Here is a 14,174-nt window from a genome sequence, read left to right on the forward strand (position 1 = left end):
GGGTGATTGGTGCCCGGGCTCTCCCAGCTTGTGGCAGGTTGAGCAGATTCACGCGCGCTAGCCCTGCTCTGCGCACCCTGCGAGCTCATTGCCTGGTGCCAGCTGTACAGCAGGACTGGGCATGGGGCTCTCTGTGGCGCACGGAGCAGGGCCGCCGCTCTAATGCCGCAGCGTCTCTCCGCTGCGGGAACAGCGCCCCATCCACCGCTCCTTCCACCTGCTGCGCTCCTGCCTCCTTTCCCCCAGGGTCGCCACTCCCCACCGCGGCACGATACCCGAATTATCCCCTCTGCAGAGCCCTGGCGGGTGGGACTCCTCACTGATTAGCCAGGGGTCCTGGCTCCCCACTCTGTTTGGTTTTGCAGCTGTGTGGCCGTGCAAGGTGCTTCACAAACAGCTCCTTGCTGCCGAGCTCCCTGGGGCAAAGCTGGGGGCTGGGTGCCCCCTGCTCCCATCAAAGCCATGGGGAGATCAGGCTGCTGGTGTAGGTGCCTAAACAGGGGGCCTCGCCTTGGGCCCCCAGTCTGAGAGTCTAGGCCTTGCCCCAGGTGTAGCTGTGCTGTTGTTCTGCCCTCTTGCTGCCAGCCTCGTCCCCCCCGCCCCCCCCAGATGGGCAGGGAGGCCCAAGTCGATTTTCAAACACCTGAACTTAGCCATGGGCTGGGGAGTCTGAGCTGACAGCTGGGCTCCTGCCTGGCCCCACGGGAGCTCGCCCTCCCTTAGCCATGTACATGCTCCCCCCAAGGGCAGCACTGGGGGAGCGGGGCCCAGAGGAGGCCTTCACTCCTGTGGCCGGACTGACCCTCGACCCCTCCTGCCATTCAGGGCATTGGCAGCGACTGGCCTGGGGTCTGAGTCGGAGGTGCTGGGGAATCTGAGTGCAGTGAGGGTGGATCAGCAGCTCCTCCCGGAGAAGCCAGTTCTGCATTCCTGCAGGCCCCAGCTGTGAGCACCAGCTGGCCTCGGCTGGGTCACCTTCTGCTTTCCCGAGCCCGTCAGCTCCCCACCAGACATGCTGACTGCTTAGGTTTTCTTGCAGAACGTCTGCCCTGCAGTACTCCTCCTGCTGTCCCACCCATGGGCTCCTACAGGGCAGCAAGGGAAGTCTCCCCAGGGGACTCCTGTGGACTTGGGGCTGTGAAGCTGGGAGCACAGAGCTCCTGGGGAAAGTCGCTCGCTGCGCGTGGGGTGCAGGACGTTCCCAGTAGCTGGGACAGCACCTGGCTGCGTGCATGGGAGACAGGGCTGGTTCCTGGCCTCTTGCCCCAGTGCTCTCACTGCATGGCAGGAGCCCCAGGACTGCAGCTAACTGGTGTGAGATGGAGCAGGCTTGATGGGGGTGCAGCCCACGGAGACACGTGAGCCAGGCTGACAATCGGGGTGGAGCATTGCATGCTGGGATCTGTTCATCGTGGGTCACACTGTAGGGTGCATGGGGCTCGTCCCCAGGCTGTTGTGCTGAGGTCAGAGCGTGCCACTCCCAGCCCAGAGGAGGGGGGCAGGCGGGCAGCCAAACCTGCTCCCCCTGGAGCAGCCGCTCCCCCCTCCAGCCCTGCCATGCCTTGGCTCTCCCACATACACCTGGTGACCTGGCATCGTGGGCTGGGCCCTTTTTTCCCTCTGGGTTTCCCCTGCGTTGGCAGGAGGATCCAGAGTTCCTCCCATAGAGCGAGCTGCTCCCTTGGCTCCAGAAGTGTGCAGCGCTATGGGCTCCTCCGGGGCAGGGGTGAGCTGGGGCCTAAGCTAGTGAGCACTCTCTGGAGGTGAAGGCGGGTGGGTCGTTGGTGCTGCCCGGATGTGCCCAGAGACTGTGTCGGGTCCTGCGGGGCGGCTGCTCCAAGCATTGCTTGGGCTCCCGAGACGTCTCCCTGCAGGTTTGGGGGGCACAGTCCTGGGGTGGCACCTGCTGCCACTCCCGCTGGCTTGGACAACACTCCTCCCAGGGGCAGTGTGCCGGCTGCAGATTTTCTCTCTGCGCAATAAAGGGGCTGGTCTCTGGACAGCGGGGAGCCGGCCAGGCCTGGCAAGGTTTACAGTGAGCCGACAGCTGGCTTGTGATCTCCCTTCTGCCAGGCTGGAGCAGCATGGGGCTCGTCAGGGGAGAGCACAGAGCCAGGGGCGCCCTCTGGCAGGGCTGGGGAAAGATGGACCCACTTGCTGCAGCTACGCTGGGGTGAGGGTCTGCAGCGTCCTGCCTGGGTTCCAGCCTGGCTTGGTCAGACCCAGACCCAGGCCCGGGCAGCTTCTGACAACAGCTGTTGTAAGGGAGGGTTCATGGGGGTGGCTCCCTCTCGGGAGCTAGGCTGAACACAGTGAATCTGTTGCTGCTGAGTCACTGCATAGGGTTCAAGTGTCTCTGGAGTTCTTGCCCCTGTGTGTGTAAAATCCCCCGGGACTCCCCACAGGCTGAGACCCAGGTGTCCTGGGAGGAGACTGCGGGGAGCCAGGAGTGTGAGGAACAGCTCCCTGCTGGGGATGGATCCGTCGGGGGACGGACTGGGAGCCCCAGTGCTTGATGCTAGGCCTGGTCTATGCCGTAGCTATGTTGCTGGGAGTGTGAGAGATTCTCCCCTCCCCCCCCCAGCACCATGGCTATGCCGACCCAACCCAGTGTGGACGTGGCTCAGCCAATGGAGCGATGCCTCTGTCGCCTTAGCTACCACTGCTTGGAGATGGGGCGTTCCCACGGTGATGGGAATCCTAGAAGATCAGGGTTGGAAGGGACCTCAGGAGTCATCTAGTCCAACCCCCTGCTCAAAGCAGGACCAGCCCCAACTAAATCATCCCAGACAGGGCTTGGTCAAGCTGGGCCTTCAACACCTCTAAGGAAGGAGATTCCACCCTCTCCCTAGGTAACGCATTCCAGTGCTTCACCACCCTCCTAGTGAAAGAGTGTTTCCTAATATCCAACCTAGACCTCCCCCACTGCAGCTTGAGACCACTGGTCACCTGGTCCCCGCAACTGGCTGTGGCCCCGGGCTGAGTGCAGAGAGCCCTGAGCACACAGACGTGTCTGCTGGGCTCCTGCGGGCGCTGGCACAGTCCGCTCCCTCCACTCCCAGAGAGGGCGAGAGCCCCCAGGGCAAGGAAACCTGCCGCTGTGTGGCCACGGGGCTCCTCACTAACATGAAGCCAGCAGGGCCACCCCCAGGCTGCATGTGCTTCCTCCCGGGATGCTGAGGGACCTCCGGCCGTGTCTGCCCCCAGTGCGCACAGCTCTGGGACCCCGCTCCAGAAGCAGAAGACTGGGGGCACAGACCCACCGCCTGGTGGGCTACCCCACGTGGCTCTTGGCCTGGCACCTTCGGTTACAAAACTCCCAGTGCCAGTCCCTGTCCCACATCTGTGCCTGGCACTTGCATCCTGCAGGGTTTGCCCCAGACCCCTGCAGACAGGTGCCTAGTTCCAGCCCCGCAATGACTATCCCAGCTGCCATCCTTAGCCAGGTACCTGCTGTACCAGTTTGGGGCTTCCTGCCTGAGTAACCTCCTGTGTCAGTGAGTTCCACGGGCTGCCGAGCTCACCTAGCACCATCCTATCTGTTGGCAGCGCTGTGCAACAGACAACAGCTTTCAGGCAAGTGTCTCCCTTGAAGCTGCAGGGGTGGCGGGGAGCCAGCGTGGCATTTCCCCGGTCTTGCGAGAATGGCTCGGAGCTGTTTAACAACGGCTCATGCTCCCCAGTGCCCTGACTCAGAGGAGAGTGCCCCCCTCGCTGAGCCGCCGGCCCTAGCGCGGGGCTGGAGCCCTGGGGTCAGTGCTGGCCCAGAGGGGCCATGCCCAGCGCTGCCCTGTGCAAAGCCATAGACACTGCTGCTGCACGAGCAAGGAGAACCAGCAGGAGGCAGCGCGCCCTGCAGCCCCTCCCCGAGGAGCTGGTGTGCGCCAGGGGGGTGGGTGGGGAGGGCTCCCAGCATCACTTCCTGCTGGGGGATCTCTCCATGTGCCAGGGTAGCAGCCGGGGCCCGCTGATACCTATGCACGCTGCAGAAGGGTTGAATTTCCATCTCCTCCCCATGTGCTGGGGAAAGTGGCATGTTGGCACTGACCCACAGCCTCTGCCCCCTACATGCCCTGCAGCAGCCCAGCCCCCAGCCTGCCCTTGCTGTCTCTGCTGGGCTAGCTGGGGACCCTGGGATGTGGCAGCTACACACTGACTGCAGCCCCCTGGAGACACCTCTAGTCATGGAGTCCCTGGGCGATGCTCTGGAACTGCTCCCCATGAAGCCAGTCAGGACTCTGGGGAAGTCTCCTCTCTGTGAGCAGCCTGTCTTCAGGACACAAAGCTCACACAGCTTCCACCTTCCTGGGTCTGACCTCAGAGCATTCAGCCTCCTCTGCCCCTCCGTGCGCTTCCCACCGCGAGTCCGCCCAGACGGGGCTCCTGGGGAAGTCAGAGGGTCCTGCCCCCCAACTCCGCAGTCAGACATGACTCTCAGCCAGCCAGTAAAACAGGTTTATTAGACGACAGGAACATGGTCTAACACAGAGCTTGCAGGTGCAGAGAACCGGACTCCTCAGCTGGGTCTGTTTTGGGGGGCAGTGAGCCAGACAACCATGTCTGCCCTTCACTCCATGTCCCCAGCCAGCCCCAAACTGAAACTCCCTCCAGCCCCTCCTCCTCTGGGCTTTGTCCCTTTCCCGGGCCAGGAGGTCACCGGATTCCTTTGTTCTCCAACCCTTTAGCTCTCACCTTGGAGGGGGGAAGGGCCCAGGCCATCAGTGGCCAGGAAACAGGGTGTCGGCCATTCTCTGTGTCCAGACCCCTGCACACACCTGCCCTCTAGGGTTTTGCAACGATCATACACCCCCTAGAGACTTAAGAACTGTGTAGGGGAAACTGAGGCACCCCCACACTATTCAGAGGAAACATTAAGAACAGTCCTGCTTCATCACACCTCTACACCCAGTCCATGGGGCCAGCCTGGGGCCAAGCCCCTGCCCTACAACTGCCCATGCGCTGCCCTAGCTGGTGAGGTATCAGACCGGGGGGCATGTCTGGGTGCTGGGTCTCTGCAGAGCCGGTCTCATTCCACAGGGGCCAGGGATTGGCCACGCTTTGGCCGTCCCCAGCACTGTGGGGCGTGACGTCACTGGCTGGGGATCCGGACTGGCTGCTGTCGGTGATGCCAGTGCTAGGAGGGGTGGGGAGCAGGGTTGAGGGCGAGCTGCCTGGATCCTGTTGGCCTGGCCCCAAGCGCAAGAAGTGGCCCAACCTGTCTTGGTTTTCCTGCGGGAGGCCCTGGGAGCTGCCGAGGGGGTGGGGGCTGCCCGGGCCAGGCATCAAGCGGCACAAGGCGATTAGAGACCGCGATAAATAGAACAGGCTTAACTCCTGCGTCCCTGCCTGCCTGCGCGGGGCACTGTGCGCTGTTCCCACGTCTCTCACTGACCCCCCCACCCTGTCTGCTCCAGCGCTGGCCTGGCGCGGCTGCCTGGCCGGGGCTCCTGCTCGGTGTCGGCTTCTGGCCATCCCCCGGTGATGGCAACAGAGAGGGAGCGGTGGCCGGCTGGTCCCATAGCGCTCCACACAAACCAAAGCGCTGGGTGGTGCGGGGAGCCACCCTGGCCAGCCCCGGGGGTGGCAGCGCCCTTCCAGCGCCCGAGACTTCCCCAGTGCTCTGCCCTGCAGGAGTCCAGCACCTGTGAGAAATGCAGCCGCTTCTGGGGCGCGAGGGAGTTGTGAGCGGCACAAACCCTGGCTCTGATGCCCAGGCCGGGCAGGCAAGACCTCAGCCTTTGAAGGCCTTCGCCCGACAGTCCCTGGCCCCCGCAGCGCAATCTGCGAGGCAGGTGCTGTGTCTGGGGAGGAGGAGCTGGGTTGGCCCTGCCGGGCTGGAGCTGAACTCACCTGACACCGGCGGGAGCTGTGGTGGCTGCGGGCGCTGAGCAGCCCAGGGGTGCAGAGGGATGCGGGTGCGGTTGGCCCCATGCCCGGCTCCCCCGTGGTGGGCCCTGCTGGCTGGGTGCTATGCTGGGCCTTGAAACGGAATTGGATCCTAGCTCCACCCTCCCTGCAGCCAGGTCTTACAGCCGGGGCGTCTGGAGCCGGCGAGGGCAGCCCAGGCTGTGACGGCCGGGGGCCCTGGTGTCCTTTCTCTGCTGTGGCGCAGAGCCCTGCAGCGAGGGGGCCCCGACTCTGGCCAGGCCGGGGGTGGGGGTGCACGGGGCCTGTCTCCCCGGCCCCTCTCGGAGGGTCCCAGAGCCGCCGGGGCTGCGCTCGTGGCCTGACACTGGGCTTGTGGTTCCACCCATGGCGGAGCTGGGCTCGCTTTGGGGATGGGGTGTCCTGTGCCCCATGGCAGCGCTGAGGGAGCAGGGAAGGGCCGGGTTTGCCTGCCCAGGGCCCATCTGTGGCCTGGCTGCGGTGATCTCCGGGCCATGCATGGGGCAATGTGTTGGAGCAACCTGGGTCCCAGAACTAGTCATCTCAGAGCAGCGCTTGAATTCAGGCTGGGGTGGTGGGGGCAGGGCCCCTTCTCTGTGCGAGCTGGAGCCGACTGCCAGGGCATGGGGCTGGAGACAGGCTCGGCTGCCCTCTTCAGCCGTGGGGGGATCGTGCGCGTCCTGCGGCCCTTGGGGGGGGGGCCTGCGCTGGAGCCCGGCCTCCTGGTGGGCCAGGGGTGAGGTGGCCATTGGCACAAGCACCGGGGCTGGGCCCAGGTCTCTCTTCACAGCCCACACAGGCTGCTCCGCGGGATCGTGCCAGTGTTCCCTGGCCGAGCGGGGCCCGCGAGCCGGTGTCTGGAGGGCAGGGGGCTGGTACAGGCTGGGCCTGTGGGCGGGCTGCGCTCAGCCACCGGAGCGCCGGGGCGAGGATGCATCCTGGCTGCAGCTGCTCTCCCCGCCTTCGCCCTTCAGAGCCCCCCGCAGCCCTGACGCAGCCGGCCCAGCCCAGGGCAGCTGTGATCTCTGCCCTGGTCCTCAATATCTACCACCTGTAGCTCCTCCCACGCCTTTCCCTGCCCTGGCATGCCCCACGGCCTCCTGCCCCAATGCCCCCCCCTTCCTGCTTGTGGGACAGGGCGACCCAGGGAGCCCCCAGCTAGTGCAGGTGGCCTCAGCCCAGACGAGTGACACACACACACATGGTGCCTGGCCTGGCGGAGCTGCCTTGCTCCGTCTCAGGGGAGCCTGGCCTCTGACACGGGCTGCAGAGCGTGGGGGGCTGGGACTCCTGCCCTCGGCACCCCCTTCCCTGGGCAGCAGCCCCCTAGCAGGTGCCCCATGCTCTCCCTGCCCTGGTGCTATCCCTATAATTGCAGGGTGGATTTGAACATCCAGCACTCAAAGCAGGTCACTGCCACGCACTGACTGGCTTACCCAGCCGTGCCCATGGTCTCTGAGGGAAAACCCAGCTGTCTAACGTGCCCTGTACAGACACCCCGAAACAGCCTTTCCCTGTGTGCCCTGCAGCCCCCGAACACAGAGCGAGAGGAGGCTGGGGGGGCAGTGCCCGCCTCTTTGTCCAGTCATGGCCATGCGTGTGCCCTGGTCCCCGTGCCCTGGGCTCGAAGTCACAATACCAAGCAGCCAGCTGGCTGCCAGGCTGCACCTGCACGGCTTGTTCCCTGGCTTTTGGGACCCCTACTATGCACATGGCTCCAGGGCCCCACTGGTCCCTGTGCATCTCCCTTGTGAAGGCCTGGTGTCAGTCCCCTGGTGAGGGTGCCCTGGCCAGCAGCCGGTCCCTCTCTGTACTCGTGGGTGAGTTACGCCTCCCACCTTGTCCCTGGGGGGCAGGGGGCACCATGCCTGTTCTACAGATGGGGAAACTGAGGCATGAGGCAGCGACTTGCCCAAGGTCACGCATGGCAGGCAGGTAGAGAACCCAGGAGTCCTGGCAGCCCCATACATTAGTGCCAGTGCATCCTTTCTTGTCTGCTCCTCCTGTGCCCCCAGGAGTGGCTGAGCCCGATAATCCCCACGCTCTGACTCCGGTTAATTCCCTGGCTAATTCCCTGAGCTATAAATATTGCCCTTGGCCAGGGGCCTCTAAGTCACTGCGGCCGCCTGGCAGGGCAGGATTAGAGCAGCTGCCTGGCCGGGGGGGGGGGGGGGGCAGGGGCGCCTGCCTCTGGCCAGGGCTCCCAGTCAGGCCTCTCCCGAGGGTGGGACCTGCACACGTTCCTGTTAGCAGGGCAATCAGAGACCTGTGGGCCCCCTCTGCCCTGACAGAGAGCCACCGAGGGGGCTGGTTTGTGGACTGCTGCTGTGCCCTGCAACGGGGCTGGACAGGGCCCCTGGGACCTCAGGAATACTGGCCCTCACTCCTGACCTACAGCCCCCAATAGCCCAGCCCTGGGCTCCCCCCGCAGCTCTGCCAGTGCCCCCCCAGCTCTGCTGTTGCCCCTCACTCCCGACCTCCGCCCCCAATAGCCCAGCCCAGAACACTCAATATCTACCACCTGAAGCTCCTCCCACCCCTTTCTCTGTCCCGGCATGCCCCATGGCCTCCTGCCCCAATGCCCCCCCCTTCTGCGCGCGCGCGCGCGCACACACACACACACACACACAAAAACAAACAAAACAAAACACCCCCTCCGCCTTGCCTGCAGTGTCTGGCCCAGTCCTTCCTCAGCCGGGACGGAGCGAAGCTGGGCTCTGGGGATAGGGCCAGGGTATTTATGATCCATGTTACCCTTGGGCCGGGCCCTGCCCCGTGGAGGTCCCCAGCTAAGGCCAGGAGGCAGCAGGTGCAGGCAGACGGGGCTGGTCTCAGCGCACTGGGCTGAACACTGCGCTGGGGGACGGGTCCCTGGGATGTGCCCAGCTCGGTTCCCCTTCAGGAGGGGCTGGTGTGCCACAGCTCTGCCTGGCGCCTGTGGAGTGTCCCTCCTGCGTGGGGGATGGCAGGGTCTGCAGGTGGGTGCTGGCCCAGCTGTGATGGGGGCAGGGCACCAGGGGGGCAGGGTCTGCAGGGGGGTGCTGGGGGTCTGCAGGCGGGTGCTGGCCCAGCTGTGATGGGGGCAGGGGCACCAGGGGGGCAGGGTCTGCAGGCAGGTGCTGGCCCAGCTGTGCTGGGGGCAGGGGTACTGGGGGGGGGCAGGGTCTCCAGGTGGGTGCTTGCTCGGGGTCCCTGCTGAGCTCTCTGTCCGTCCCCCCCAGGCCGCAATGAGCCCCTGCGGAAGGAGCGGCCCAAGTGGAAGAGCGACTACCCCATGACGGACGGACAGCTGCGCAGCAAGCGGGATGAGTTCTGGGACACGGCGCCCGCCTTTGAGGGCCGCAAGGAGATCTGGGATGCCCTGAAGGCGGCTGCCTACGCCGTGGAGGCCAACGACCATGGGCTGGCCCAGGCCATCCTGGATGGTGCCAGCATCACCCTGCCCCATGGTAGGCAGGATGGGGACGGGGGGCAGGAGGGGGGCGGACACATCAGGCAGGATGGGGACCTGGGGCGGGAGGGGGGAGGGGGACAGGGACTTCAGGCCAGCAGGGTGGGAGGGGGCCATGGGGCAGGGACTCGGGGCCAGAGGGGCAAGATGGTGACATACGGTGGGCAGGGGCTAAGGGGGCGGGATCAGAATGGGGGCCAGGGCTTTGGACCCACGGGCAGGGAGGGGGATGCAGTGCTGCAGGAGAACCGCTGGAGGGCAGACAGATTCCTCTCCCTGTGCAGGGGTAGACACCAGTGGGGCCAGTAAGAATTGAAACAGAGCTCAGGGAGGGGACTGGTGCCTGCACAGCAGGGTGGGAGGGTTCAGGGGGGCAGCTCAACCCAGGGGCCCCATGACACTAACTGCCCTGCCCCTCGTCAGCAGGGCAGCCACGGCTGACTGTGTCCCTTCCCCTCTGCGCTGGGCCGCCCCAAGGAAGGGCATGTTGGCCAGGGGGGTGACCCAGGAGTGGGCCCTGCACTGGGGAAGCCTCTGGAGCCTGCTGGTGGGGGTGGCTGAGATGGGCTCTACCTCCAGGGTGAAGCCTGGAAGCTGTTGGAACCGCTGTGCCCCCAAACCATTCAGCTGGGTTGGCCTCTCAAACTGCTCTGCTGATGACACACAGCCAGCCCCTCCGGGCCCTGTTATCACCCAACACAACCACAGGTGGCGCCACACGCCCAACTGAGTCACCTGAGTGCTTTACCTAAGCCACTCATGGACCAACAATGGAGGCATCAGCCAATGTTCCAGCTCCCGAGCCTTACACCCCTACTGGAGTATAAACCCAAAATTATACCGTCCTACACAGGGGTCTGTACGGTGCAAGCTCATTAATTAGTCTGCTTCCCCCTCCATGTGGGGAAGACATGCACCAGCGTTTGTTACAGAGCTGAGATTCCCTAATGCTTCACCCAAAAACACACTGGTTAAGATAAAACATAAAATAGGTTTATTAACTACAGAAAGATAGATTTTAAGTGACTATAAATGATAGCAAACAGATCAAAGTAGATTACCCAGCAAATAAACAAAAATGCAATCTAAGCCTAATATACTAGATAGGATTTGAATCAAACAGTGTCTCATCCTGTGAGCTAGTACAAGCCATTTGTAGATGTTCTGTACACAGGCAGGAACCCTCTCTTCCAGCCTGGGAGTAGCACTTCCCCCAGTTCAGTCTTTGTTCCTCAGGTGTTTCCAGGTGTTGAGTTGTAGAGGGAGTGAGGCTCCTTGGTGATGTCACTTCCCCCTTTTAGTTTTTCCATACAGCGGGAACTCCTTTGATCCAAGCCAAGTGCCCAGCTCAGTTTATGGAAAAATACAGGTACCAAAATGGAGTTCAGTATCATGTGGTCTGGTCACATGCCCTTGCATGTCTCCCCGAGTCATAGCAGCCATTATCCATAGGCTGTCTGAAGGGTCCCCAAGTGAGGACAAGCCTTTCCCATGGCCCATTGTTTCCACGGATGGGCCATTAGCACTGTCTAGCTTCTTCCCTATTGTACCTGAAAGGTTAGCTGTGAGTGTGACCCAGAGCAAGCTCATTTGAAATACAGATACAAGGTCAATAGTCATAACTCCAGACACACAAATGATACATGCCTACAAATAGGATAATCATATTCAGCAAATTGTAACTTTTCCATTGATAGATGAATATGGGGCAGTGTCACACTGGACCCAGACCATCTACCTGCAGGGGCTCCCTGTGCCCCAGCCCTGCTGTGGGGGTGCTGGGGGGAGAGGCTCCCGGAACGCACTCACCCCACCTGGGATCGGGGTCTCCCTCGGCTCAGCTCCAGGCACGTGGGCAGCTCACGTGGCTCGGGCTGGTGGCTTCTCCCAGACTGAAATGAAGAGCCCCAGAGCTATGCAGCTCGGGGGGTCCTGGCTGTGTCTAGTCCCGGAGCCCCAGCTCCCCCAGCCAGCTCTCAGATCCCAAAAGGAGAATCTGTCTGACCGCTGGCACTGAGCCATGGTGCCTGAAAGGCCACACTCCTCCTGGGGCTGGGAGGTCTGTAGGGGCAGGGAAAGGGTGTGTGTGTGGGGGGGAAGAGCTTCAGGAGGTGGATTTTGGGTGTTCTGGGCTGGAATACCTTTGGGCTGCAGGTTGGGATTGAGGGGCACCGTCAGAGCTATTTTGGGGGCAGGGGCTGTCACGGAATCCCCGGGCGATGCTCTGGAACTGCTCCCCATGAAGCCAGGCAGGACTCTGGGGAAGTCTCCTTTCTGGGAGCAGCCTGTCTGCAGGACACACAGCTCACCCGGCTTCCACCTTCCTGGGTCTGACCTCGGAGCATTCAGCATCCTCTGCCCCTCCGTGCGCTTCCCACAGCGAGTCCACCCAGGCGGGGTCCTGGGGAAGCCAGAGGGTCCTGCCCCCCAACTCCGCAGTCAGACGGGTCTCTCAGCCAGCCAGTAAAACAGAAGGTTTATTAGACGACAGGAACATGGTCTAAAACAGAGCTTGCAGGTGCAGAGAACAGGACCCCTCAGCTGGGTCCATTCTGGAGGGCAGTGAGCCAGACAACCACGTCTGCACTTCACTCCATGTCCTAGCCAGCCCCAAACTGAAACTCCCTCCAGCCCCTCCTCCTCTGGGCCTTGTCCCTTTCCCGGGCCAGGAGGTCACCTGATTCCTTTGTTCTTCAACGCTTTAGCTCTCACCTTGCAGGGGGGAAGGGCCCAGGCCATCAATTGCCAGGAAACAGGGTGTCGGCCATTGTCTGTGTCCAGACCCCTGCACACACCTGCCCTCTAGGGCTCTGCAATGATCATACCCCCTTACCCCACCCCCTAGATACTTAAGAACTGCCTAGGGGAAACTGAGGCACCCCCACACTATTCAGAGGAAACATTAAGAACAGTCACACTTCGTCACAGGGGGACCCCAGGACTGGGCTAGCAGGGGCTGTGGGTTGGGATTGAGGGGCACTGGCAGAGGGGTCTGCGTTGTTGGTGGCTCCTGCCCATGCTGTATCTGCCTCCAGCTCCTTCCCCTCACCACTTCGCTGGTGTCTCTGGCTCTCCGGCAGGGTCCCTGACTGAGTGCTACGACGAGCTGGGGAACCGCTACCAGCTACCCGTATACTGCCTGGCGCCACCTGCCAACCTCATACTGGAGCGGGGCAGCGACGAGAGCACGGAGCCCCCGGAGCCTGCACCCAGCACCCGGCGCGAGTTCCCACTCAAGGTGCGGCTCTCCACTGGCAAGGACCTGCGGCTGAGCGCCAGCGTGGCCGACACCGTGGGGCAGCTGAAGAAGCAGCTGCAGGCCCAGGAGGGCATCGAGCCAGGCTGGCAGCGCTGGTTCTTCTCCGGCAAGCTGCTGACGGACCGCACGCGGCTGCATGAAGCCAAGATCCAGAAGGACTTTGTCATCCAGGTGATTGTGAACCAGCCGCTGGTGCCCAGGAACTGAGCCGGGCCGGCTGACGGGCACAGGGGCTGCTGGGCCCCAGGGAAAGCCAGCGGGGCCCTTGGAGCCGGCGAACTGAGTCTCCACCCCAGAGGCGACAGCACTTGGAGCGTCACCTGCCGGGCACAGCTGGGCACACAGCCCTGGGCAGAGCCGCATCGGCGGGGCTTGCGCTCACCTCTGCGTCGATCCTCCCCGCCCCTTCGTGCCTGCTGCTGCCCCCCGTGCCCCGCTGCAGCCGCGGGCTGGGGGCTTGCTGGCATCGGAACACAGCTGTCCCGTCAAAGCCCTTTCCCTGGAGGTCAGTCTCAGGAAGGGCTGCCAGGGTGGGCACAGCGCCTTGGGGTGTGTGGGGCCTGTCTCACCCCATCGGCACTTGGACACTGTCATAAAATGGTTTAGAGGTTTGAGACCAAACCACTTCCTGTGGGAGCCGCGTTCCCAGGGACCCTGCAGTGCCCACGGCGCCTGGCACTTCGGGCTGCCCTCCCGAGCCTGGCTCCTGTGGTGAGCCAGCCTGGGCACTCGGCCCTGCCGCCTGTCGCCTGGCACCTCCCAGCCGGGCGGGGGCAGCTTTCCTGGTGTCTATGGGTCTCCATATTTATCAATAAAGCCTTTTTAGCTTCCCCCGGCCCCGATGCCTCCAGCGCTTGCTTTCACGTCGGCCAGGGCTGGGGCACAGGCATGGCCTGGCCAGCCTGTGTTGCTCACTTGGGACTGCTCCTTAGAGCTGCCCCTTCCCAGCCCAGCCCTTGGCCCTGCTGGACAGGGTACTGGCCTCACCCCAACCCCCCCGCCCCTCAGCCCACTGCTTCTTCCATGTCACCAAAGGGGGAAACTGAGGCACAGAGGGCCAGCGACTCCCCGGTCACTAGAGCAGAGCTGGGAATTGAACCCAGGCGTCCTGGTGCCCAGTCTGCTGCTGTAACCACTAGGTTATGCCGCCTTCTCTGGTAACTGCCTAACTGCTGTTGTAGCCACTGATGGGCCCCTCCCCAGCGTATGGAACCCGAAGCAGCCTCCGCCCACCTCCTGGGCTCCCTGCCCCCTTAGGCTGGCCAGCACCAGCCCCTGGCACCTATCTGAGCTCAGCCACCCTCTGGGGCTGGCTGCTCCCCTGAACACAGCCCCTTCCCCAGGCCCTCTGGACTCCGACAGGAGCATCTGGCCCCACCTGCACATGGACACGCGGGCCTGTGGGGCATCACCTGGCTGCTCCTCGTGCCCAGGGGCCTGGCTGACCTTCCCATCTCAGCCCATGTCCCTATGGGCTCGGCAGGCCAGCGGGGCGGGGCAGGAAGACCTGGGTGCTTGCTGTGGGCACCGCCAGCCCCTATCATCCCCAGGAAGGCCCTGCCGGGACAGTGCCTGTCC

The 14,174-nt window shown here is 63.5% G+C and overlaps 1 protein-coding gene across 4 annotated transcripts in view; it reads left to right on the plus strand.

Moving 5' to 3' along the window:
* UBTD1 (ubiquitin domain containing 1) overlaps positions 1–13,427 on the plus strand; it is a 16,840-nt gene extending 3,413 nt beyond the window's left edge. For all 4 annotated transcript variants that reach the window (XM_074959522.1, XM_074959524.1, XM_074959525.1 and 1 more), the window contains 2 exons: positions 9,108–9,335; positions 12,418–13,427. In XM_074959522.1, the coding sequence (XP_074815623.1) occupies positions 9,108–9,335; positions 12,418–12,803 (614 nt within the window). In that variant the 3' untranslated portion in view covers positions 12,804–13,427. The remainder of the gene's footprint in view (positions 1–9,107; positions 9,336–12,417) is intronic.
* Positions 13,428–14,174: the final 747 nt, after the last annotated feature.

Source organism: Natator depressus, chromosome 7 (assembly GCF_965152275.1).
Source record: "Natator depressus isolate rNatDep1 chromosome 7, rNatDep2.hap1, whole genome shotgun sequence".
Classification (NCBI taxonomy): Eukaryota; Metazoa; Chordata; order Testudines; family Cheloniidae; genus Natator; species Natator depressus.